Below are 25,983 nucleotides of genomic sequence, written 5' to 3'. Positions count from 1 at the left end.
CAGTGCTCAGTGCTCAGTGCTCAGTGCTCAGTGCTCAGTGCTCAGTGCTCAGTGCTCAGTGCTCAGTGCTCAGTGCTCAGTGCTCAGTGCTCAGTGCTCAATGCTCAGTGCTCAGTGCTCAATGCTCAGTGCTCAGTGCTCAATCCCTAGTCCTCCAGCCCCAAGCCCCAAACCCAACCAAACCCAGCAGAATGTCATCTCGCAGCAACGCAGCAGACGGCACCATACATCGCAGTGCGCATGCATGCATGTATGCAGCTGCGATTGCGGGCGCGGGCGCGGGCGCGGGCACGGGTGTGCGGGAGCGGGTGCGGATAGCTACATACATACATACATGTACGGATAACACACATACATACAGTCCATACAGTACATATATACACTTTCCATATATACAACTCTACATATAAACCTACGCAGCTACGCTCTAGTTAAATGTACACACATGGCATTGGCACTGCTATTACCATTCCTTAGCACTATCTAGCGTGGCATATCTCAAGCCGGTCGGTGCCTCGCTGCGAACAGGAATGCCGGCGCGCTGGGCCCGTGGGCGTGACGGAAGGGGTGAAGGGTGAAATGGAATGAATGGAATGGCCAGCGAGGCCAGCGAGGCTAGGGCCGACGTGTGGAGGGCGCGCGCGCAGGGTGAAGGGTTTAGATCCTGGTCTCCCGTGCCGTATGCATGCATGTATGTGTGTATGCGGGAAGGGTAGGATAGGGTAGGGTAGGGTAGGGTAGGATGCGTAGTGTAGTGTATGTGTGTGTGCTTTGCAAACGGCAAGGCTGGGATGAGATGAGTGAGATGTGTGTGCTTTTTCGCTTTCGTTGGGGGTTGGGTTCGGGGTTTGTAATGTGTGTGTGTGTGGTATATTGTTTGTTTCAGTGTTTGAGGGGTTTGTATATACTGTACTGTGTTGTATGGAGTATATTGGGACGATATTATACTGCGCTGGATCTGCTTTGGTTGGTTGGTTGGTTGGATGGTTGACTGGTTCGTTAGGCGTGTAGGAAATCGTGGTGATGGTGGTGGGGTGAAAGTTGGGGCGCGGGTGTGTGCATGTGGATGCATATGCATGCATGCATGCGTTATGTATGTGTGCGTGTGGGAGTGCCGGTGGGCGGGGGCTGTGCTTTGAGATGGGATGGGATGGGATGGGAAGTGTGTGTGTAGTAGATTCACTGTTGAGAGAGATCCATGTGTGCATAGATGGATGGATGGAGGGGATGAATGGACTGTCTAGTTTTGGATTGTGAACGTGTGATTATCGTGGGCGCGGAGTGAAAGGACTCAATAGAGTGAAAGAGTATATCAAATAGGCATACACACTACACCAGAGCAACGACAAGGCTCGAGCACGACCATCCGTCTCTAGCCAGCGCGTCAACTGCGATTCATAGTTCATAGTAATAGTAAAACCCTAATTAGTAAAATCCGCCTCCCTAGCAGAAACGCTAGAAGCCAGCCAGCCAGCCCGCCAGGCTAATTAACACACAACAACCTCAACCTCAATTCCAGTTCGCATCACACCTCCAGCACGCACGCACACACGCACACCCCCAAAACCAAATAATACCTCCCATACTCAACAACAACAACCAGCAACAACCCCCCCAAAAAAAGGCGCCGCTTCGGCCCTTCCCTCCCATATCCCCCCGCCCGGTCCTTTTCCTTTCTTTCTTCCTTTCTTTCCTTCCTTCCTTCCTTCCTTCCTTCCTTCCTTCCTTCTCCCGCCCTTCTTCTCCCCTAACTCAGCACACACCTCTCTCCCCTGTCGTCCGTGGCCCCGTCCCAGGCTCTATATGGCACGGAGCGTCCGCGCTCGGTGGTATTGGGGTTCTAGTTAGCCTGTCTGGCTGTCTGTCTGGCTATCTGTCTATCTGGCTTATTGTTTGGTGCGTGGGTGGTGCGCAGGATATGCGGGGGTGAGGCGCGGAGGAGGCGATGTTGAGGGTTGTGCTGTGCTGTCTGTGGGTGGGTTTGTGGGTGTGGGTGTGTGGTGGTAGTGTAGTTAGTGGTATCGTGCGCCGCAGCGTTGCAGGGTGGACGGAGATGGCTTGGTGGGGATCAGCGCGTTTCTGCCTGCTTGTTTGCGCTGTGTGTTTGCTTTGTTTTTTTGTCTTGTCCGGCTGGCTGGCTGGCTGGCTGGCTGTGTGAGGTTGTAGATTTAATGTATGTATGTAGGTGTTCATGTACGACGTATCTGCCTGCCTGCCTGCCTGTCCGCGTGCCCATCCATCCACCTGCACAGACGTTCCCGTGTAGCCCATGCCATGCTCCGCGATGCCATCCATAGATTGCCCGACCGAGCGGCAATTTCTAGAGATCGAAATATAGATAAGATATAGATGGGGGGCATTTGTGGAGCAGAGCGGCGAGGCGTTCTTCGTGTGCTCCGGGTATGCTATGCTACGGGCGGCGGTAATCTCATACATGCTGTATGCTATCATCGGGGGCTGTGATATACTATACTATACGGCACTATACGTGAAGCACCTAGGATTTGGATAATGTGATATCATTGCTTTCTGCGTCGGCTGGACATGCCCGGAACGATGGCTCGGTAGCTGGCTAGCCAAGTTGCCTCCTCCTCGGACAGCCTTGACCTGGGACCTCCGAAGCAATGCTACGATGGTGTAGATGTCTAGATAGATACATAGATCGATAGAGGCCATAACCTGATAAACCTGTCTCCACGAATATTCAGTTGATTTAGCCCGTGAATGAGTCCGTCCGTTAGTTGGTCAGCCATTCCCAGTCTAATCCGCTTCCCCGATCCTTCTTCATCTTCATCATCTTCTTTATCGTCTTCTACAAGGCGGCCTAGAACCTACTAACTAACTGACTGATCGATCACACCACCCACCCCCCCTCAAACCCCCATCTATCAAATCATGCATACATGCAAGATCTTGGCATCGACGTGCGCATGAGTATCGCCCGCTCATCGGCCGTTCGTCGCGGCTGGGCTTTTCTTCACACGTCTGTCTGGGGTTGGTCTACACGTCTGCAGAGTCTACAGTCTTATAGAACCCAGATGCAGACACATTCACAGATATGGGGTATATGGGGGGCATACAGCATCCCCGGCGCTGCACTCCCCACATACATATGTATCGTGCCGTGCCGTGCGTGCATGATGTATGTATGTGTATGTATGTATGGATACGAGCGTGTGTGCGTGCATGATGTATGCGTGGGATGTATACGTTCGTTCGTTCGCATGTAGTATATGTTCCCGTATGTAGAATATGTTCGCGCTTGTAGCATGTTGATTCGTACATATATGTATACACATCGTGCGTAGGAGAGAAGAGGGCGGGATAAGGGGAGATTGCGGGGAGAGATGATGAACATGGGAAGGCTACATAGGAAAAGCGGGCGATTATATGGCAAGGAATGCAAAGCACGTAAATGATTGTCCTTTGGCATGGTCAGGTTTCGAGTCAGACGGGGGGTTGTCGTATATCGTATATCATGCATCGCGCACTTCCTGACTGGGAAGATACGTTATATGCTTTAGAATATATATGCTAGATATCCTACTTGCTCGTGCTATTGAATGTCGAGTGTGTATATGGCGTGTATATATATACACTACCCTCTCGCTTGGTGATATAACCTTTTCTTGCTCCCTACCCTAGGATAAGAAGTATCCGCCCCCCCTACGAGACATGGTGCGAGAAGATAGGACTAGAGACAACTTCCTGAGTACCGTTGAGACTTTGCATATATATGTATACGACTACGTCCCCTTTCGGATCCTCCACTTGAAATTAACCATCAAGTTCCTGCTAAACGCCCCCTTTTTCCGGCTAAATCTATATGAACATAACACATATAGTACACAAGTATATATGCATGCATGCATCCATCTGCTCCATTCCCTCGCAGTAGACTAGAAGTTAGAACTGCAGCTTAACCTAAACAGCGTATCCAGAACAGCGTATCCAGAACAGCGTATCCAGAACAGCATATCCAGAACAGAACAGATAGACAGACAGGCAGGCAGATATCAAGCAACCAAGCAAGCGCCAGAAAACAGCCGGAATCGAAAACAGCCGAAGAGCAAACAACGAAGGAATGAATCTATGCCTTTCTTTATTATCAGACTTTGCTTGATATAGGGTTTGAGTCATTCGTGGACTTTTACTCATGGATACTTTACTTTTATCAACCCTGCTTCATAGACCCTGACTTATGAATCTACATGTCTAGCTTAAAAAACGACATAGCCGCCGTAGACATAGCCCTTCATTCATAGACCTTTATCTATATAGACTCAATTTCGTTTATAGAACCCTTTAGCCTATCCATCTTACCACCCATAGCCCGTATCTTATACGTCGAGACAGACTTTCTACTCCTAGTACGCACGCTGTATTACTTACTTCTTATCTTACTATCTATTTAATGGATATATACAAACGAAGAAGCGAATAAACACACGCGGTAAACACACACACACACACACACACACACACACACACACACACACACACACACATGAATACATAAAAAAACACAGCGAACCAAAAAAACGAACAAAGAAATAGATTTAACATAACCCCCTTGTCACTATTTACCTCCCTCTCTACCTCCCTCTCTCTCTCTATCTACCTACCTAGACTAGACTAGACTAGAGTAGGTCTAAGAGGCGTAAAGTAGTAAAGTAGTATAGAGTAGTCTTAGTATATAGTACGTAGTATAGAGTAGTATCTATATATATATATATATATATGAATATAAGAAGTACTACTTTCTCCTCCTCCTAAGGACCTTCCTCTCCATCTTCTTTCTTCTCTATCTCTATCTCTATCTCTATCTCTACTTTAAACTATACTTAGTATCTTACCTCTCACCCCATCTTTACTCCCTAGTACTACTATATATAGATCCATCCATCCATCCATCCATCCATCCATCCATCCATCCATCCATCCATCCATCCATCCATCCATCCATCCTCCAGCCGTAAATCTAGTAATCCTATCAATATCGGGAAATCAAAAAGGGGATGCTAGAGATTACTAGACGTGAGTTGCATGTCTTGTCTTGTCATTGCTCTGTCCTGTCACAGTCAACATCAAGTCCATGTCACGTCACATCACATCAAATATCAAGCCAACACACAGGCCGTGGAAGAGCAAGCACACGTCGCTTTTGGATTGATTGGTCTCGTTATCATAAGCTCCATCATAACTGCCATCGATCGGTCTGTCTGTTTTCATGTCCGCCGTGATGCCCCGGCCGCCGCCGCCGCCGCCGTCTGTTCCCAGGACGAGGCGGGCCGGTACGTGAGAATTTCACCATCATGTCCGCTCGCTCGCTCGCTAGCTAGCTTTCATAAAAAAAATTCTTCATATTCCAAAAAGACCAAAACCCCAATATATTGTGTGTGTGTGTGTGTCCTGGCGTTCGGGAGGAAAAGGGAAAAAGACAATCGAACCAGAGTGTAGCCTGTATGCGAGCCCCCTCCCCGTATCCTCCCCGGTATTCGCCGTGTTGCTCCTCCTGAATGAATTTGAACAAGAGGAGAGAGGAGAGAGAGAGAGAAAAAAAAGTATTGTTAAAATCCGTCGTAGCCGTAAAGTTTGCTTTGTCTGGCTCGACTTCGTTTTTAATGTGGCGAGGCCGTCTGTCGCGAAAGCGCTGGAAAAAAGTACAAGTCGTCACGCTGTGTATTGAATCGCTGCCACATACACCATGATCATTATGGTGTGCTGGAAACCTGTGATGGGGGGATCCACGTCGTGAATGGTAGTTGTAATAGATGGAGTCTGGGAGCGCGAATTTAAGGTCGTAAGTCGTTAATGCCGGGAAATTTCGATGAGAACATGTAAAGAAATCGGTAGAGAGTGTTGGTGCGGTGAGGGCGGCGGCCGAGTGTACGGTCGTCGTGTTCGCAGTCGCAGGAGAGAGGCAAGTATGGACAGGCTGCAGGATTGTTGTGTAAAAAAAAAAAAATTAATGGCAGCGGATTAGGCAGGCAGGCAGACAGGCACTGCTCGGTCGTGTCTATGTCGTCGTGCGGCTCATAATATATGTGGACTGGTGACCTAAACCCAGGGCACTCAAGCAGGTGCCTTACCTCCTCCGCTGCTGGACCGTGGGCTGCTGACTGCGTTGAATGCTGCCATTCCCGCTAAAGGGACTGCCAACCGCTCCACCGCCAACGCTGTCTTCGCGCATGGTCTTGCGCCGTTTCAGGCCGTCAAGGTCGTCAGCACCGCCGTCCCGATGACGTGCGTAGTCTTGCTCGTCTTCGTCATCGCGTCCCCGCTTCGCAGACGGGACGGTGTTGGCAGATGGATACTGGCTCGGGTAGCCACTGTGGATGGGCGGGGCTGTGTAACCGTCACTGCCACCGTTAGGGGCGTGTCGGCTGTCGTTACTCATGACATTCATCAGACTGGTAGCGGCGGGCTGTGCTCGCTGTGCAGTGTATGCTGGATTCCATGCAGTGCCAGTCGTGGTCGTTCGAGGAGTCGCCCTCCCAGAGCCGTTTTGGTGTGGGGAGCCAGTCATATCCGGCGAGAGGTGAGCCGTCTCGCCGTGCACGCCATTCGTGGCCGCGTAGCTGTAGTTCCTGCTGGAGTTGTAAGGAGCACTGGTGTGTGTGTATTCACTCTCATGCTCGGCCTCGTCATCATGTCCTGATGATGCTTGGTTCAACAGAGCTTCCGAAGGCTTCGTTTCAGCATGGTGGTCCTGTTCCGTGGCTGTTCGGGAGGGTGGTGCCATTTCGGTCTTGGGATAGACGCCACCCTGCATCGGTTGGCTGTAGCGATCCACCGGCGGCGGGCCCGCGCTGTACTGTCCTTGCTGGGCAGGAGGAGCAGAGTACAGCTGTCTGGAGCTGTCATAGCCTTGCGTGGTGCTGTATGCCGCCATGTTCTGCATTGCGCCTGGAGGAGTGGAGGCTGGTGTTGTCGGGACAGAGCGAGTGTTGCTGATTCCCGTATCTATTGATAGTGGCTGACCGTTCTGCATGTTCGATACGGAGGGACTGTTCCACTCGTAGGAGTTGCCCTGGCTGCCCATGGCCATGATGCTCGAGGCGCTGGCCGGAGGAGTGGGGAAGGTGTGAGCACGATCAAGGCCTGGTCTGGCCGCGTTGGGATGAGGAGCGATAGAGTTTGGCTGTGGCATGTGCGAAGGAATGGAGCTGCTCATGGAGTGGTGGTGATGTAGCGAAGGCGACTGGGAAGTTTGCGGCGCACCAATGTAGCGCTGGTCGGGACGTCTTCTGCTCTGCTCAACCGCCGTCATGGTGGCACTAACGGAAGTGCGGCCGTTCTGATTCGACGGGTGATACAGCAAACTGCCAATGTCGTGGACAAACAGAGGGTATAGAGATTCAGTAATCTTCTCCTTGTTCGCGAATTCCAATGCTCGCTCATAAGGGATCCTGGGCAGACAAGATTAGTGACCAGCCGACGACTCGACGCGGAAGTCGCCTTCTTACCAGACACCCTTGAGATGCATGGGTCCAATCTTGACCACATGTCTCACTTTTTCGCTCTTCAGAATGCCGTCACGTCGACCACGTGTCATGCCGGCGACATTCAGCAGCTTCGTGCCGTTAATCATGTGATTATCTGGACTTGTGAGTCTTGTTGCACGCGTCAAGGTTCAAACAAAAGTCATCGTACCTTCGCGTCGAGCAACACAGATGCCCTTGGCTTCGACTTGGAAGCAGAGTGTGCCTTCGTCTTCCCAGAGAGTTGCAGTCACTCGAGGCTTCATGCCGGGTGGGGCAACCTGGCCGGTTTGGTCAAAGGTATGGCTTCCGTTGTATTGGGACGCGGGAAGCGTAGAGCCGGGCCCGGAGGTTGACATTGCTGCATGCCGTTAGCGTACCACAAATACATTGTAAAACCAAAAAAATTTAAGCATACCAGGCAGTGGGGCAACCGAAGGGTTCATGTGCGATTGCACTTGGTAGCCGGACGGTACGCCGTTGCTGTAGGCATGACCGTACTGGCTCTGCGAGCCGTAGCTGGGCTGGCCATGTTGCAGTATCGGAGGCTGCTGATACTGGGAGGGATAGTGGCTCATCGAGGACTGCGCTCCGTTGGGAGGGGCGTGAGCTAGAGAAGAAGAATGAGGCTGATGCACGTCTCCATATTGCTGCATGGTGGTCATACTGTGGTTGTGGTTGTGGTTGTTATTGTTGTTGTTGTTGCTGCTATAAGGCTCCTGGCTATAGGCGTAACTCTGGCCGTTTGGTGGCTGGTCGTAGGACAAGTGCGCAGAGTGCGAGTATCCTTCGCGTTTCAGCGGCAAGGACGGCTGCTCTGGCGAGGGCGTTTTGTAGTCGTGATGCGCGCCGTGGACAGACGAGGCGTAGGACGTGTTTGAGGCGGCACTGTTGATTACAGAAGCCGAGCTAAACGAGCCACCTCTTGGAGATGACGAGGTGGACGGCGTGCTTGCCGGAGCTTGAATCTGAGGCAGTCTGTCGGAGTAGCCAGTAGACTGGTGGTGAGATGGGTAGAGGGGACTGCTCCACGGATCGGCGGCGCCTCGGGACTGAACCTGCGAAATCGACGGGAGAGCCAGCTTTTCGGTATTGAGGGTTGAAAGACTGGAACCAAGTCTCAACCCGCACGATTATAGTCTACGCAGTTCCTCGGTTCTGAGGATCGAGTCGACGGACGGACGGACGGCAGTGGCCGGTCGCAAGCGTGGCAGAGTCGAGGTTGAATGGGACGTGTTTGCCTTTTGACAACAAGTCGGCCCTCGTGAGAGTTGGGGCAAGAAAGCGGGCAAGACCTGAGCACACGTGGGCAAACACACGGTGGCTAAGCGAAGCGTTGTGTGTTTTTCGGTGATTGAATCGAGGGCCAGGTCAAGGGGTGACAGAAGCCGAAAAAAGGTGGCTAGTGTGGTTGTGATCGAGGTAGGGACGAGGTGACCGGCGCTGTAGGACGAAGGAAGTGGTGTGATACGGAGGGCAATCAAGGCGAGTATTGATTGGACGTGGTGTCGGTCGGGGAGATGGTAATGGATGTTTCTGGGGGCAAAGTCCGGAGAAGTGAAACGCTGCAATGCTGAACAGAAGAGTAAAACTTGACGTCGTTACTTCGTTGCGGTCGTTAAAAGAGGTAGGTCGAAACGGTTTTGTGAAGGGCGAGCAATGGCGCGCAAGCTGACAATACGAAGACAATGGCAATGGGCAAGCCAAACGACTGAGGTATTGTTATGAGAAGCAAGCTCGCGACATCCGGAGGAGGGATGGGAGCAATGCTTGTGTGTGTTCGTAGTCGGAGGTGGGTATATGCACCAGGTATGTATGTATGGATGGATGGGGGTGGAGCTGGGTGGTGAAGTGGCAGAGCTTCGTGCGTGCGGGCGGCAGCTATATGGATGCGCACTAAAAAGCGAGGCGCCGGCTGTGCAGATGGAGGTTAGCAAAGAATGCTGGTAAGGAGAAATAGAGCGAACAGCGCACCAGGAGAGTGAGTGTGTCGTGACAGCACACAAAGACACGCCTCTCACGAGCCTTTGAAGGGGAGGGAGTGAGGAAGAGAGGTGGTCGGACGGGTGTGGAGAGCAGGACAGGACAGGAAGAGGGCAAGGTGAAAAATGGAAGAGGGTCTTGTCTCGCACAGGACAGTGAGTGGGGAATGGGCGGCGGAAGTAGGAGGTTTACAAGCGGAGGAGGAGGTTGGGATTGTGACTTTTTACTAGCGCGGCGCGAACGAAGCCAGGCCACAGCTAACGACAGGCGGAGGCGGGAACAATTGAGGTCGGAGCGCCGAGGAGAGAGGGAGGGTGGAGGAGATGGTGATGGTGGTGGTGGTGGTGGTTATGTGTGATGGCAGTTGTGTGTGTGTGTGTGTATGGGAGAGACAATACAGACGAATGCAGTGTAGTGTGTAGTGTGTAGTGTGTAGTGTGTGGTGTGTGTGTGTGTGCGTGCGTGTGGATGGATGGACAGAGTGTCTGTGTGTATAATGGATGGATTGGGTGGTGATGCTGGATTGGCTGAGAAGGCCAGGGAAAAGTAAAAGGCTGGGGATGAGAGACGAAGGGGAGAGGGGGGGGGGGGGGGGGAGGGGGTTAGAGAAGAGGTGTAAGGAAGAGCAAAAGTGTGTCTGTGTGTCCGTCTGTTGTTCCGGGGAGTGTGGCTAACCTTGTAGTAGTGTAGCGGGAGGACAGTTCAGCGGACGGACTCGTGGGTAGATCCGTGGCAAGCGTGTGCGTGGTGGTGGTGGTGGTGGTAGGAGTAATAGTAGTGGTAGTAGTAGTTGGAGTTATTAATAATGAAGACGAATAGACAATTGATAGTCGAGGATTGGATTGGATAGGATGGACGGGTTAGAAGGGTTCGTCAGGCGAAGAGCGTTGGCGGGGACAAGCTGCAAGCAACAAGAAGACCAGTCGGCTGTTGTGTGTGTGTAGAGTACAATAGATCAAACGAGCTCTCAAGGCTAGATTGAGGAGAGTGAGGATGGATGGCAAGAGATGATGATGACGATGCTGATGATGATTATGTTGGACGTGTGTATGTGTGTGCGTGTGTGTGTGTGTCAGTGAGACAACGGGTGGATTGCAGGATGAGTAGTGAGATCTGGGAGCGGCGGGCCTCGATGGCGCATATGTATACTTTCCGCAGCCTGCACGCAAGCAAAACCGCATCAAATCTGATCTTTGGGCTTGGGAGCTGCATGTGCATTGCAGAAAGCTGCAGGACGGGAGACGGATGATTGACCGAGACCGGATCAGAGCCAGAGCCAGAGCCAGAGCCAGAGCAGACCACCGAAGCAGCAGCAGAAGCAGAAGAAGCAGAAACGAAAAAGACGGCACGGAAAACAGACGAGCATGGATGGATGGAATGGATGGAGTCGAGGATCCACACCACGCGCGCGACGGACAAACACACACTCACTCGCTCTCTCGCACTCATACACACACACACAGACCAGATACAACACACAGACGTAGAAGAACAACAAGCCCGCCGAAAGCATACCGGGGGAGGGGGGGAACAAGAAATAGAAAAGAGAACATTCAGCAGCAGCAGCAGCCAGGGCAGGGGCGGGAGCACGGGACAGCGGGATCACACACACCCACATCCATACACACAGACGCACACTCGCACACACCCACACGCAGACACACACACAGACACACAACGCACGTACCAAACGGCAGGGGTGGGTTAATAATATCAAGGGAGAGAGAGAATGAGTGCGAGGGAGGGTGTGTGTGTGTGAGATAATAGAGAGAGGGAGGGAGAGAGGGAGAATTAGCTGGCTAGACTGGCTGGTAGGGCGGCAATTTAGTGGGTGATATGGGGGGGCATGATGGCGCGGGACTGGGCAGGGCAGGGCAGGGCAGGGCAGGGCGGCAGGGCAGGCCAAAGCGACCACCCCTCTCTCTCATAAAGCCCCCCCAAAATCCCCCCAAAATCCCCCCGAGTGCCAGGCCGGACTGCTAATTACCGGGGGGGACGGCAGCGCACATACCGGGCCTGCCTCCACCGCCACTCATTACAACTGCCACTCCGTCCCGCGACCCTCGACCCTCGAACACAACTATTATACATACAGTCTGCAAACACTCTCTCTTCTACATGCTAACCACCTGCACAACTCACTCTACACCTGATACTATACCCAGATATCTGGTTACATACTACATACAACAACAACAACAACAACAGCAACAGCACCTCACAAACACCTCTTTTGCCTCCCACCTGCCTGCGTGAATAACAATTAATCTCGCTGCTGTCAACCTCTCTCCACTTCATTCTTCCATCCATCCATCCCTCCCATCCCACTCCACACAACTCCACACCACTCCACTATCACACACTCCACTTGGGCCAGCGATCCAAATTGTGGACCCGCTGCACCGCCATCTGCTGCCTGTCTTGGCCTGTATTGTATCTACAGTTCCACGCTGCATCGTCTCGTCTTCGCCGGCCTTTTTCCTTGTTTAACAGATTATGTATGCACTTTTGACACATTCTACGCATCTACTAGAAGCTCCATCTAAGACTAATTGCTAGACGATGGACGATATACTCAATCCAGGACAGGGTTACTATATAAGTAGAAGACGAGGAACGAGAGGGAGAATGCAGCGCGCGCGAATAATAGCAGCTTGCAAGCACACGCCCCTCCATGGCGCTTTTCGGCAGCTTAGTAGATTAATAACGAAGCTGCTGCTGCTGCTTGGCCTGTACCTGTACCTGTATATTAGCTGGCTGGCTAGCTAATAGCTATACGACCACACCCTCGCTTTTTCGTATTTCCATCCAGAGTCAGTCTGGACTGTCGGTGGTGATGATACAATAATATCAATACTAATGATAATAATATCAACATCAAGAATAACACCAACAAACCCTCTGCAGACCCTGCTCTCTTACTCTCTCACACTCTCGTTCAGCCTCTAGTACAACAATATGCACGACCGTCATGGCTGGCTGGCTGCGTGTTGCGGGACGGCGCGAGATGCGATGTGCGATGTGCTTGCTTGCTTACCTGCTTACCTGCTTACTTGCCAGCCAGCCAGCCAGCTTAATTCTTGCTGTACTTGCTCTTTCACGCCAACGGCCCTCCCTACCGCTCGCTACCCTGCCCTGACCCTCTCTACCCTTACCCGTACTGTACTCTACCCTACCCTCCACTAATTACCCACTACTGCTAGGTACTTCTGCTACGTACTAATTCCTCCCTACTGCCTGCCACTGCTTACTGCCTGCACGCCATGCCATGCCATGCCATGCCATGCCATCCCAGACCATAAACGTCTTTTCTTTCTTTTTCTTTTTCGTTTTCTTTTTGCAATTCAACGGCGGGCCTTAGAAAGACGTGCAGATGGACGGGAGTTTTGTGCATCATCTTCTTGACGGTCTTGTGCGCCTGATATTGATAGACACTCACCATCGGCTGCATCAACTTTGACATGCAGGGATCATCTCAAACCTGCCCGTCGTGCCGTCTTCTCCATCCATCCATCCATTCATTTGCAACGCATGCATGTGTGTCTGTATATATGTATATGCTTGCTTGCGTGCATGCTACACGCGGTTTTGACGGACTAGCTGAATCACCAACTACACAACTAACTAACTGACTATCAACTGTTCAACATCACTCGCCTCTTCGCTTATTCGCTAAATCGCTTAACAACAACAACGAAGACGAAAAAGAAGCAAAAAAAAAGAAACACCAGACCGCCAAGCCCGCACTACGGAACGGACTTTCTTGTTTTGGCCCCTCCCCTCCCCTCCCCCCCCGGAAGGCTATTAGAATTGGATAGAACAGCTAGACCGGATAGATTGACGGATAGATAATAGATAGCTAGATCGAAACAGATAGCTAAGCAGATAGCTAGACAGATAATAGATACGCACGCCTCAAAAGACTAATTTAATTACACGAAGCGACACACACACGCACGCCCAGCCATCATATCCATCCATCTCCATCTCTCCTTGAAATAAAGCAGAAGGAGGCAGAGAATACTACCCGTCTCCACGATATTTGTATAACACAACACAACATAACACAACTACACCCTCGTCGGACGTTCCAACGTTAGTCTAGCGTACGCGAGGGGGAGGGGGGCTCCAAGCTCCAAGCACCAAGCAGAGTAAGGAAGGAACGAAAGAAAGAACGAAAGAAAGAGACGCGATCTCGGTGCTTTTCCCGGTCCGTAATTATCGTCCGTGGGTTTGTTGTTGTTGTTGTGTAGAGCGAGGTTGGGAGGTTGTAGGGAACCACTCGCTCGGATTTTCTCTCTTTTGTGAGAGTGAGAGAGAGAGAGCAAGGGAAGGAAGACAAGACGGTGACTTTGTGATTAATTTCCGAGTAGGGAGGGAGCATTATTGCTGAACAACCGTCGTGTTCTGCTCGTGCTGCGTGGATGAGGTCTGGCTGGCTGGGTTTGGGAGCGGTGCTGTTGATGCTCAGGGACATTGCTTCTTTCTCTGTCTGTCTGTCTATCTATCTATCTATCTATCCATCCACCCATCCATCCATCCATCCAACTGTACAGAGACGTCCATGTAGCACGCAACATCCTATATAGGCACAACCCGTGATGAATCGAATCGCACGAACCAGGGGTGCCTGCCGCCCGCAAGACAAGGCAAGGCCGACGACAGGCAGGCAACGGAGAAATATTCCTTGGCTGGGCGGCGGCCCTGGTGGGTGCTACGTGGACGGCGGACAGACAGCATGCGAATTGGCGCAGGGTGTGTGATCTCCAGTACTAATTAGCTAGCACATACCAGCCAGCCAGCACCTGGCACTGTCAACGGCGCGCGCTGGGTCAGTCAGTCAGTCAGTCTGCATGCAAGACGGTATTATGATTGATGAACGATACCAACGATTTTGTGCAACTACTTACCTACCTGCCTACCTACCTACCTACCTACCTACCCACCCAAAACTACACAAAGCAATGGCCGTCGTCGCGTCGTGTGCGAAACCATTCCAGGAGCGTAGCGTGATCGTGATAGGTGCTTGCGCAGTCTTGCGGTGAGGACTGGTGATGCGCTGGCCGTTGCTAAACCGCTTTTGGATGGAGTCACTTGGGGGTGTTGGTGATGGGGGATGGGTGATGGGGGATGGGGGCGCTTAAGGTCTGGGGGGAGGTGGAGGAGTCTACTGCTTTCCTTGAATTCTGTCTCATCCACTCGAACTCGAACTTATGGATCGGATCGTGTGTTTGGTTTGGTTTGGTTTTGGGGGGCAGAGAGTAGACTGTCGTGATGGTATACACATCCTGACATTGTCATCACCATCCATCACCATCACCATCACTATCATCCATCCTGCTCGAGCTCGCCATCAATCACCATCCATTCATTCCACGGGACCGCCCTCTGTCGAACACACTTGTGCACACACACTCATACATACACACACTCATACACACACACACTCATACACACACTCCTACACACACCCACCCCCATTCACACGCACATACGCCCGCGGAACAATCTGGTGGCTGAGGCGACGCGACGATATGATGATGATGATGATGATGATGATATGCAGATACAGAACGTCCCGAGCCACAAGTCTACCTACTACCTACCTGCATACTTACTACGCGCTTTTGTTGCCACCACCATCACTGCGCACACACCACCTCCTCTCAGCCTTATTCCTTTCCCTTGCTGTCTCTCCTTGCTCATTTCCAAATCTTCCGTACATTATTCAGACTCTCATCGCTCACTCTCCGTGACCTCCTGCATAATCGAATCCATCCCTCGAAAAAACTCCGGTTTTGCGATCATCCTGTTGTCCATCCATAGCTAAACGAACCCCCGTCCGTCCGGTCCGTCAGTCCGTCCGTCCACCCGGACTTTTTCTGCCTTCTTTTCCTTCCTTCCTTCCCTTCCTTCCTACTCCCGTGACATGACTCGTCCTGCCTTGCCACAAATGCCACAAATGCCAGAGACGCCAGAGATGACACAGACAGAGCTACGGATATATCGTCGCCATACCATCAAATTCCCGATGGAAACAACCAAAAAAACACCCACCCCCTGTTGATCTCGGGGGGGGTTTGCTCGTTACACGTACACATTCACGGACGAAGAGAGCTCTTTTTGCTAGATTGTATACGGATATAATGCTTACTGTCTGTCTACCTACCTGCTATGTACGTATTACATACTGGGGCATGGCGCGCTTCGCTTCGTCGTCGTGGTCGTGGTCGTGACTGACTGACCCCTGAGAGTCCCGGATACCGGAGTATATCAAATCAATCAGCCAACCAACCAGTGGTTTTGCTCGCGTGGACAATTATTCGTAGGAGTCGTAGGAGTAATTAGTCGTAGCCGTAAGGAACGCGTCCAGAGCGGTCCAGTCGTCGTCTATCCTCATAGCTCGCTGACTGCCTGCCTATGAGCTGGCCGATATAACCAATCTACCACTCTACCACCAAGGTCACGCTTTCCGGAACCCCCCCGTGATAAACTTGCACGAGGCTGGCTCTGCTCTCTCTAGACTGAAATAAATGCCCCTTACTTCGCCGGCAGCCCCATGGCAGCCGCCGCTAATTATCAGCTGCCCTGTGATTCCGTCACCCGTCGTCACCCGTCACCCGTCACCCATCACCCATCACATACGCACATACGGAGGGAGAGGGAACGCAGCATGTGCCAATCGTCTTCTGGGCGCGCGCGTGCAAAGTTCTCGAATCAAGCTAGTTAGGCGGGCGGATAGGGCCAGCTAGCTAGCTGGCCAGCCTAAGCCTAAGCCAGAGCCAGCCCGTTGTTCTTAGTCAGTCAGTCAGTCGGAGGGAAAAAAAAAAGAAAGGCACGATGCGATGGGATGCGATGCGATGCCTATTTCCGAACATCGAGGTTTCTAATTATTTTTTTCCTTTTCTTTACCGGACTCTTTGAACCCGGTATTTTTTTTTCATACTTCCCCATCTAGCTCCAGTGGACTACATTATCATCATCGTCGAAACATGAACCGCTTGAGAGATTACGGGGAAGGTGATGGGATGGGATGGGATGGGATGGGAATATACGGGTTTCGATATTACTTGTCCCAGTCTACCACAAATCCACCACATCGACAACGACAACGACCACGACGCTTACCCCCCCCAGGCCCGGGGACGTTCCTGCGTCGACGTGCATCCCATCCGCAAGAGAGATGCTTATGCCTCTTACCCGCTGCCCAGATACTGTAGAAGATCGTCTCCCCCCCCCAAGCAAGCCCCATGATTGGCCATGTTTCCAACCTGCATCTAGCCGCCGTGCATGACGGAAATGCGTGTGATTTTTAATTCTTTTGGATCATCATGAAGATGGGGGGGAGGGGGAGGGGGAGACCAAGGCACACGAACTAGACAGACAGACAGAAGAGAAAGAGTGCGCTGGCATGGCATGGCATGGGATTGGGCGAGCGGGTATCCGAGTGGGGGGTTTTTGTTGAGGTCAGTCAGGTCTTGAATGGAATGGAGAGAGATGGATGGCAAAACAAGAACGGCCGAAACGAGTGAGTGGTTTGACCGAGGTGGGGCCGCACGTGACACGGGTGAGGACAGGGGGGTGGTCCGGCGGCGGATTTAGGCCTGTCAGAAGGGGGGGTGAAGGGAGGTAAGGACAAGGGTAAGGGGCCGGGGGGAAAAGGAAGGACAAGCCCGCTGCGCCCGCTCCCCCCTCCCATCTATCTCCATTTGATCCACGTCCGGTCCGGGCGCTTTCGGTACCCAGGAAAAAAGCGAGGGAGAGACAAAATTCGCTGCGAACCTATTGGCCTTGCTGGAAGGTGTTTGATGTTGTTGTTGTTTGTTTGTTGTGTTCGTGATGGATAAGGAGATGAGGACTCACTTCGGCCGTACCTTGTTTCAGAGTTATTTCGTATTTATTGTCGGGGAGTTCCGTTGCTGGTCGGTGGGAGTGGGTGGGAGGTGTGAGAGGTATAAATGTTTTCTTTGAGGTAGGTGCTATGTGTGTGTGTGTGTGTGTGTGTGTGTGTGTGTGTGGATCCACTCGTACAGTGCTGTGTTGTGTTGAGTTGTGTTGGATAGATATATACATATCATGTCGAATATCAGCCATCAGCCAATGCAAGCCACTTCGTCGCTGGCCTGCCTTGATAGTAGGTAGGTAGTAGGCAAAGCCATAATAATGCTCCATCTTGTTCCTTCACCTACCTACTACATACCTAGCTCGCCAGAGACAAGGATTGCGCCCCTACCGGCACGTCTTCATTGTCCCGTCCTCGCATTGGCTCCCGCCCGCTGGATCTGCCCGTCATCATGAGTTCAGCCCTCCTCCTCCTCGTTCAATTGCAGTTGCGACGTTTTTTTTTGGTTTTTTTAAATTTCTCCACCCACCACAACAAATACTTCCCTCCTTTACTAATTAATCTCCTCATCTCGTCGCCGCCTCCTTCAACAGGCTCTCACTCCGGCCAGGAGGAGGGTCCGTCTGAGACCTTTCTTCAAGAAATGCTCCACACACATATACCTCACTCGTCTCTCTTGTTTTTTTCTACGCCGCATTCTTGATTGTGCATCAATTTAGGGAGGCAGGGAGGGGGGGAAGGCCTGGAATTTTTCAGATTATTCACCGCTTGTTTGCCTCTCTTTCCCCTGGTTTGAATTGTGTCGAGGGAGTGAGTGGGAGACGAGGGTGTGCAATCTATATTATCCCCGGCTGGCATCTGGACCACCATCCTCAATCTACCCTATCATAACTCGCTTGAGACCGCAAGAAGGGGCGCTCCGAGGGGCCCAGGGAAGGGGGGGTCTTCTTCTCTGGCTGTCTTGCTGGGTGTGTGCTAGGTGGGCCGAATAGCGACCCATTATGATGAATGGATGATGCTCTCCCTATCCGAGTCATTTGCCTTGTGTGTGTGTGTGCGGGTAGGTGTTGTTATTCTCTCATTCAGTACGATGTAGGATGTATGTATGGATGTATGTACGTGGGTCGGCCTCGCGATCCGACGTGCGAACTACAAAACATACATACACAGATGGGCTGTGCTGTGCTGTGCTGTGCTGTGTGTGGGGTAGAATCCATCGCTCATACATACATACATACATAACAACATGTATGTATGCATGATGCTCGACTTGGGCTAGCACCGACAGGTCCCGTCCAGACAAGTCAAGTCCAAACGATCATGCCACCTCTGGTTTTCTCCATCGAAAGGCCCTTCTTCGTCTTCTCAATCGTTCTATTTTGGGTCCGTTCGTGCTTCTTCTCCGCTGGTGCCCTGACTAGATATCGGGACTCGGATTTCGATTGCTCCGTTCCTGGTAATATCTGTCAATTGGATGGCCTACTTTCCCGGTTGTGTTTTTCTGTGGTCAGTTGGGCGGTGCGTATGGTTTGGAGGGGGGGGTGTACAGATGCTATCATCGACGTTGTACAAGGCATCCGTGTCGTGAAACACAAGCTGTAGCTTCATCGCAGAGACTAACGGTAGCGGAACAAAGCATCTCCGCCACGTAGATTGACCATATTCTTCTTGTATACCTAGCCTAGCGCATCACCATATCTACATCAAAAACCCACCACCACCCCAAGATCACAATTGCCCGAAAAAGAAAATGTGTCTTCTACTCACGCGATCTATATGGATCCCAGGCCTTCGCTTCCCTCCCACAAGCATAATCCCAGCGCCCGCAATCGCATAATACCAGAACCACGAAAATGTCAAAACCCGTTTTGTGTGTGGCTGGTCCAATCCGCCAGCCAGCATGGAAACCGCGCCATGTTCTGAGCTAGATCGTGACAGACACGAGAAAAGCAGGTTTTCCTGCACAGCGGCGGCGGCGGCGGCAGCGGCAGCAGCAGCAGCAGGTACGGGTACGGGTACGGGTACGGGTAAACTGTCGTGCTCCCGCAACTTCCATTGATGGATTGGATGGATGGATGGATCCAGCCGAGTGGAGTTTCCGGCCCGCATGTTCGAACGAACCATGGAACGACCAGAGATGGATGAATGGATGGATGGATTGGATAGACAGCGATGGCTGGCTGGCTCTCCCCCCGGGCGGCGGTTTTTCCCATCCACACACACACGTTCTATGTTATAGGGACCCAGACTTTTATTATCCGCGGTGCGACCACGCATGGACTGACTTGCTACGGTGAGTGTGGTACGTGCCGGGACCTAGCTGCTGGGTTGGGTGGATGGACTTGCTGGATATGAAATTGTATGATGGCCATTTCTTTGTACTGGATGTGTGCTGGGTGGATGGATAGATGGGCCTTGACGGCTTGGGCGCCTTGGAGTGTGAGTACTACGTGTGTATATGCGCTGGGCGCGCCTGTGGTGAAGTAAGGTGTACATCATGTATATATTGCGTACTCTATTATAGTCGAGTTTATAATAGTGTCACGAACTTCGACTGTCCATACCTGCAGCCAGCCGCACATCAACGACTGGCGGTCGACTGTAGTCCCGTTAAAGGACAACTCGGCCGTTTGTTTTGAAGAAAGCAGGTCCCGCAGGTAGCACGAGACTGAATGAAACATTTGTGCCTGACGGCATGTGTTTATATGAGCTGTTGTTATTGTGATATGATCTAGTTCTGCTGATACCGTGAACAGTACCGTTGAATGGCACACGCCTTTCCACGCTCACACCGATAAACGTCAACCAAGACAAACGATTCCCAAGCTCTCGTACAAACACGCCTTCAGAACACTAACCTCAGAATCTATTCCGATGATCGGGTCTTCTCGTGTACCATCACAACCCCCACCAGTGACGACGATGTTATAGGTCTACAACACCTCCTTGGTGCAACAAGTACACCCACGACTTCCCAAAAACCGAGCATACACCAATTCCTTCTACGATGAAACAACGGCTGTGTGACATATAGACAGACACGTCTAGTTGGCAGAGCATAATACCCCTCTGACCACTCTTAGGTCAGTGGTATCGTATCGAAAAGCTTATTTGGACCAGGAATAGAAACTCTAAAGGAAGGGCGAGGAGTGGGCATACTGCTGCCCTGTCACCGTCACGAAGAGAAGTGTATTGTATCACCGACTTCCGTGTTCCGACTCACATCCGTATAACAACAAAGGTAGTTCTACTTCAGTGTGAGGTATTGTACCATACGGATGACACGCGTTGATATGAATAGCTCTGGGCCTCTATATACATACGTACATGAAAGCGCCGTCTGAAGCGCAGCAGCAGCAGCCGCAGCCATAGTTCGCGTGTACAAGATACTTCTTCTCACCAGCCACCACAACACCAAAGAGACACAAATCCTCGAGAAAAATATTCTCTTGCCACGACACCCCATTCTCCCAGCTTTCACCCTCACTTCCCTCGCCCGCTCCCAAGTGACCAGAATCTGTCCCACCCACTCCACTTCATCCCACAAACCTCCCCTCCCCCTCTCTAGTACACCATCACACACCACTACACACCCATCACACCACCACGCCCCCGATCCACGAGCCAACCACCAACCAAGCCATTCAGGACACCAAGAGTGCGACGGCACAGCGTTGCAAAGCGCAGCTGGCAGCGGTGCGACGATCGGGTGCAGTGCACGACGCAGTGCAACTCAGGGGCGTTTCTGGCGGCACGTATATGTCGGGACTTAAGGCGGCTCGCGTGCGTTCGAGTTCGAGTGCCGACCTGGGGGCCATTAGAGGGGCAGGGGGGCACATCGGTCGTGCAGGTTTTGTGGTGCGACCGTTGGGAGAAGGGGAGGGGGCTGGGAGGACGTTGGGGGGAGATGGTGCGAGGATGATGCTGATGATGATGATTCTGGGTGTGGATGATGGGATTGTGGTGCACTTCGTCAGATTGTGGTGAATCGGGATGACGATGCTCAGCGCGTTTTGATATGGATGGAGACCGGTCGTATGGGAAAAGCAGACAGACGAGCACGGGCATGTGTGCCGATGTCGATGTCGACGGTGAACCCGGTCTGCGGATTATCTACCCTTTCCATGCCAAGCGCATCGTCGGATCGTGTGTCCTTGTGCGTGGCATGACAGCATGCAGAGCTTATCATCGCATATCCCGCCATCAAGTGTGTGTGTGTGTGTGTGTGTGTGTGTGTGTCGCGCCGTCTATCGTTTCGAGCCATTTCTGGACTGCCAGGTCTGAGAGAGATCTACTACCGCCGACAAACACGATGTACAAAGCTCGGAATCTGAGAGGCAAGGTGCCGGGAAACGTGAGGCAAACACTCGGGTCTTTGCGATCGTGGTATCGATTGGGGGTTCACACGGTCTCACTGTGCGAGAGTGCGATGGTTGAACCGACTCCTCTTTTGTGTGGGACGAGTCTGAGCCATGATGAGTGCAGGCGATGAGCTTGACAACCCTGATGATGTCGTAGTCCAGCTTGAGCCTTTGAAGTGGCCACCAGTACGGACCACAACATGAAATCGAGTAACAGTTTTCAAGACCCGAACGATGGACAGAGATTCACTTGTAATCAAAAGTGTAGACGTGTGTTTGGTACAGGAGCATGTCGACCTCACGAGAGAGAGCCCAGTCACTGCAAGAATCACAAACGTTGGTCTAAAAGTCCGCTCGATTCATACATTCAGTGTCATCTGTCAGGACCCATGCCTACTCCAAATGTTGAGCTACCCTGGCGATCGTTCCTCAAATGCGCAGCACTACCCCCAAAGAGACTCTTCCATATGAAGGCTTCGCTGAGTAAAAGCTCGATGTCCTTCCCGGTCCACTCCCGTGTCGGTAAAGCTTGCAGAAACATCATAATGCCTTGAAAGTCCATCTTGAGAAGCTGTTCGGACCATTTTGCAAGGAAGGCCGCACAGACATATAGATGAAAGTCCGAGAAACCGTGATCTTCCGCCTGGTGAACAAAGTTAGTACCATCTTTATCGCTGCGTTGTGGGTCATAACACACCAGGTACGTGTCCCACATCCTGATAGTGCTCTTGACGGAAATCTCCCGCATCAAAAGACAGTTCATCCATCGAAAACTAAACTGGATGAACTCTACGCCTTCGTTTTCCAGGTGCTTTGCCAGCTTAGCATCGATTCTCGCCGTTAGGTCGCGTAAGCTTGCAACCTGCCGTTGTATGCCAGGTTGCGCGTATATGTAATTGTCTTGTATGCCGTCTAGAAGCTTGGTAAGACACCAGAACGTATCTGCCTCTACTGCATCGAGGACAGGCTTTGGTAATTGCCCCGGATCCATGCCGAACTCTATATCAGGGTCGGTTATGTACATTCCAAGAAAGACTTGCCAGAATGGTGTCACGAGATCGTTTATGCCCTGTACATAACCGCTCGCGGGGTGTCGAATTGCCCATACGTACAGGATGCGCTCTAGAGATCTTTGCGTTGCTTCGTAGCCGTATAACTCAAGATGCGGGTTTGTTCGGGGAACGTCAATGCTAATCTGGTGCCAGATCGCTTCATCCAAGCCTCTCCCCCTGCCCCGGTTGCTTGCAGCTGCAGACGACTGTCCAGTTGCAGTCCCCTTTTCGAAAGCTTGACGTACACCCTCCAAGTACTCTTTCCTCTTTCTGTCTAAAGCTGTGACACGTCGCTCGCTACTCGTAGGTAGATAACCCAACAAGATCTGCCACGACATGGCGCGCACCTCTTCAGGAACTCCTGACCATGCGCAATCGCGCAGTTCGGCCAAGGAGATCGTACTTGACTGCAGTATACGCTTGAACTTGTTGATTCGGCCCAGGCGCGCGGAATGCGCTTCCTTTTCTTTGGAGCTGGCATCAGGGTGGACAGTAGGGTGATCGATCAGATGTAGCGAGTTGGCTGGGTCTCGGAGTATCTCTTGATACTGGGGGCGTAGTATCTTTCCTTCGCTCTTTTTTGCTACTGGATAATTCGGGATGCCTCTTTCTTCAGCAATGTCACCTGTGTCAACGCGCCAGAGGGACACCGTTCCACTATGAGGATCTATAGACTGCCCTTGATCATTTGCGGGAGTGTCCGGAGGTTTTCTTTTGCCTTTGCGCCGCATGCTTGCTATACTTGGGAGCCCAAACTCATCTTCGTCATCATCCTCCAGCACGAAGTCCTCTTCTTCGTCATCATCATTGTCCTCTCCTTCTGCGTCCCAATCATTGTTCGTGTACTGTAAGAAGGATGTATATCGTTTTTGGGGCGGGGGTGATAGACGACTCGAGGGTTTACTTGAAGGCGGGGCACTAGATTCACGAGAGTTGGATACCGGCGGTGTCTTCGGATGTGATCTATTGGTGCCGGACCTGCGCCATAAGTCCACATCCACGTTCTTAGATAGTAATGTCCTTACAAGGAGTCGAATTTGAGTATATCGGCGTGAGAGTATGAAGCGCCTATGATCTTTTTGCTCTCGTACTCTTTGGAGGCGCTCGCGTTAGACGATTTCCAGAAGGGTGATGCCGATCTGCGCATGATTTCAGTACGACCGAGAGCAGAGCGACGTGTTGAAACTTACCCAGAACGATCTGCGTCATTGAGGAATAGATGTTAGCTTTGCTGTTCGTCTAGCATATCGTGTCGGGACAGCTACGAACCGACCTGGACCATCTCCTATGGAGGTGATCAGTTCAGTGAGCCCATGAGTAACGCGAGATAACTGACCTGTTGGTTCTTCTTGGAGGCCATGTTTAAGACTGCCAGCCCCACTCTCCCTCAGGCAATTCGAGCTCGCAGCGACCACGTCTATCGAACAACCCCAATCCACTGTGACGTATCGGCAGGACCCCGGCGCCGGAGTTACTTAGCTCCCGAAGAGCTGCGCGCCCTGCAAACCTCAAACACTCACCTTTGCGTATCACACTCGCCGTTTTCTTGTCTACTACAAGCCGCGATCATCCAGGGATCTGTTCGTGCGTCGAGATTCCACATTTACCGATAACTCTGATCGCGTCGGGCGACTCTACATCTCTTCTCCACCGATCTCCTAACTCTACCGGACGTCACCCGAAATAGTTTGACAACGTCAACACAGGGCGCTTCTTCGCGATCTGCTCATCGATTCTGATCAGACTTCATTAAAAAAGCAATCAGGGTGAACATGGCTGATGGAGAAGACTACAACGAGGATGATCTCTTCGCAGATATGTGAGTATGCCCTTCAACTTATCGTACACGGACCTCTCGCTGATTCGGACAAGCTACGAGACTGAAGATGCGCCACCGACTGATGCACCAGCGCCGGCACCTGCACAGGCATCAGCACCAGCACCTGAGCCTGAACCTGCTCAACCTGTAGTCAAATCTGAGCCACAGTCCGCACCAGTCGTATCAGGCAATGCCGGTTTCGATATGAACACGTCAAATGGGGCAGGTGGTAGCTACGACAATAATTACGGCAATACACAAGGTGGGGACTACAACGATAACAGTTATAATCAATCAAATGGTGGTGAGGACAACTACCCACCCATAGGTATTAAAGAAGATGGGTAAGTACATTCCCTATCTGTATTTCATGTATTTTGTTCTCTCAATCATCTGCAACATGGTCGTTGCCCTGAAACTAGCTGTACGCCATTGAAACCTCTGAAACGACTTGATGACCGGTTGGGTCGGATTTGGGCGGTCGATCCGAGGTCGATCAGTTCAGTCAAGGTTTGCAGTCGCAAGGTCTCACAGCGTATGGATTTTCCTGGGCCGTGGTGGCACGGTGCAGAAGCTATTGTCGGACTGGCATTCTTGCTCAGCATTTCGAACCTCAGGGCAGGGGGTCACATGGTGCTAAGGAGATTCTTGAGGGTGCGCTCTAGCTGGATCTGATGAACACGGTCAAAATATGCCAGGACTCCAAAAGTTGAAGCTAGAATGTGCGAGCAATGCGGCACATGACTAGTGGGTGGTCGTGGTCATCAGTCAAAGCAAGCATTCCGTCAGAGTAATATTGTTCGCCGCTCCGACGAACCTACCCAGCGGCATGGGTAAAAAGGCCGTTCATTAGAAGTCCTAGCTTTATGTCGATAATTCTTGATAGAGCAAGCGGGCACATGCAAAACGTCAAGGACCAAAGGAAATTCTGAGGCTATCGTATCTGCTATTGCTTCGGCAAACGAAGCGTATATATCTCGCACAGATACACATTACCTAGCTCCGACTCAATACCAAGAGACAGCCTTCGCGCGCCCGATTGCTTTATTCCTTGTGGCAGGAATTTCCTCTGGCGTGGACATTTGTCAACACACCATTGCGTTGACGTGGGAAGCCGCAAAAAGGGTTAATGAAGCGTTGCTCAAACCCGAAGATAGCAGCTACGCAATACAGCTAGAGCAATTCATATTGAACGAGAAGCTTTGGAAGACATTGGAGATGGTAGCCTGAGTTTGACGAAGCCCATGAGAGAGTCAACAAGAGCTTTTGCTTGCTACCACCATACGCACCGCTGATGATGGACTGAATGACACGCCCTCTGACTTTTCATTTGAATGACCGACCACCACGGCTTCGGAGTGTTGAAATGAGACTGCGCGACCATAACGGAGTTGTAATACCACCATGTTGCTGGATGATTGGGTATCAATATCGCAGTTTG

General features: G+C 51.7%; 7 protein-coding genes across 7 annotated transcripts; 3 read left to right on the top strand and 4 right to left on the bottom strand.

The window, feature by feature from the left end:
• Positions 1-6,088: 6,088 nt before the first annotated feature.
• On the bottom strand, positions 6,089-8,149 carry EJ05DRAFT_484915 (apses-domain-containing protein; the record flags this gene model as incomplete). Its single annotated transcript, XM_033745398.1, has 4 exons — positions 6,089-7,412; positions 7,470-7,602; positions 7,657-7,845; positions 7,903-8,149. 4 exons carry the CDS (start codon positions 8,147-8,149, stop codon positions 6,089-6,091), a joined length of 1,893 nt encoding a protein of 630 aa, XP_033602499.1.
• Positions 8,150-14,271: 6,122 nt separating this feature from the next.
• EJ05DRAFT_475061 (uncharacterized protein) lies at positions 14,272-14,567 on the top strand. The gene has a single exon (XM_033743726.1). The coding sequence runs from the start codon at positions 14,321-14,323 to the stop codon at positions 14,510-14,512; it is 192 nt and encodes a 63-aa protein (XP_033602498.1). The 5' UTR covers positions 14,272-14,320; the 3' UTR covers positions 14,513-14,567.
• A 70-nt stretch (positions 14,568-14,637) lies between these two features.
• On the top strand, positions 14,638-15,612 carry EJ05DRAFT_320113 (uncharacterized protein). Its single transcript, XM_033740755.1, has one exon. The coding sequence runs from the start codon at positions 14,681-14,683 to the stop codon at positions 15,221-15,223; it is 543 nt and encodes a 180-aa protein (XP_033602497.1). The 5' UTR covers positions 14,638-14,680; the 3' UTR covers positions 15,224-15,612.
• Positions 15,613-18,477: 2,865 nt separating this feature from the next.
• On the bottom strand, positions 18,478-19,984 carry EJ05DRAFT_537216 (uncharacterized protein). Its single transcript, XM_033749368.1, has 3 exons — positions 19,078-19,984; positions 18,932-18,986; positions 18,478-18,763 (listed from the first exon to the last, which is right to left on the bottom strand). Exons 1-3 carry the CDS (start codon positions 19,585-19,587, stop codon positions 18,615-18,617), a joined length of 714 nt encoding a protein of 237 aa, XP_033602496.1. The 5' UTR covers positions 19,588-19,984; the 3' UTR covers positions 18,478-18,614.
• A 790-nt stretch (positions 19,985-20,774) lies between these two features.
• EJ05DRAFT_320075 (uncharacterized protein) lies at positions 20,775-21,624 on the bottom strand. The gene has a single exon (XM_033740754.1). It carries the CDS (start codon positions 21,376-21,378, stop codon positions 20,896-20,898), a length of 483 nt encoding a protein of 160 aa, XP_033602495.1. The 5' UTR covers positions 21,379-21,624; the 3' UTR covers positions 20,775-20,895.
• A 420-nt stretch (positions 21,625-22,044) lies between these two features.
• Positions 22,045-24,083, bottom strand: EJ05DRAFT_484913 (RabGAP/TBC; the record flags this gene model as incomplete). Its single annotated transcript, XM_033745397.1, has 5 exons — positions 22,045-23,701; positions 23,749-23,862; positions 23,914-23,923; positions 23,993-24,008; positions 24,060-24,083. 5 exons carry the CDS (start codon positions 24,081-24,083, stop codon positions 22,045-22,047), a joined length of 1,821 nt encoding a protein of 606 aa, XP_033602494.1.
• Positions 24,084-24,495: 412 nt separating this feature from the next.
• EJ05DRAFT_499232 (uncharacterized protein) lies at positions 24,496-25,772 on the top strand (the record flags this gene model as incomplete). Its single annotated transcript, XM_033746801.1, has 3 exons — positions 24,496-24,542; positions 24,596-24,886; positions 25,457-25,772. The coding sequence occupies 3 exons, from the start codon at positions 24,496-24,498 to the stop codon at positions 25,770-25,772; spliced, it is 654 nt and encodes a 217-aa protein (XP_033602493.1).
• Positions 25,773-25,983: the final 211 nt, after the last annotated feature.

Source organism: Pseudovirgaria hyperparasitica, assembly GCF_010093815.1.
Source record: "Pseudovirgaria hyperparasitica strain CBS 121739 unplaced genomic scaffold EJ05scaffold_5, whole genome shotgun sequence".
In the NCBI taxonomy this organism is placed as follows: Eukaryota; Fungi; Ascomycota; class Dothideomycetes; order Acrospermales; family Acrospermaceae; genus Pseudovirgaria; species Pseudovirgaria hyperparasitica.
The sequence above is the reverse complement of the archived record's forward strand: the minus strand, read 5'-3'. Positions and strand labels throughout refer to the sequence as shown.

Bases quoted from the DNA above. Each gene is read 5' to 3' on its own strand.
- EJ05DRAFT_537216 (XM_033749368.1), bottom strand. From the start codon at position 19,587: ATGCGTGGTCGCACCGCGGATAATAAAAGTCTGGGTCCCTATAACATA. The intron at 18,987-19,077 runs GTGAGTAGAAGA...GCGCTAGGCTAG, and splicing joins CTGGGATCCATATAGATCGC to GTATACAAGAAGAATATGGT. The intron at 18,764-18,931 runs GTTAGTCTCTGC...AGATATTACCAG, and splicing joins AGATGCTTTGTTCCGCTACC to GAACGGAGCAATCGAAATCC.
- EJ05DRAFT_320075 (XM_033740754.1), bottom strand. From the start codon at position 21,378: ATGCCCGTGCTCGTCTGTCTGCTTTTCCCATACGACCGGTCTCCATCC.
- EJ05DRAFT_320113 (XM_033740755.1), top strand. From the start codon at position 14,681: ATGGATCGGATCGTGTGTTTGGTTTGGTTTGGTTTTGGGGGGCAGAGA.
- EJ05DRAFT_475061 (XM_033743726.1), top strand. From the start codon at position 14,321: ATGCAAGACGGTATTATGATTGATGAACGATACCAACGATTTTGTGCA.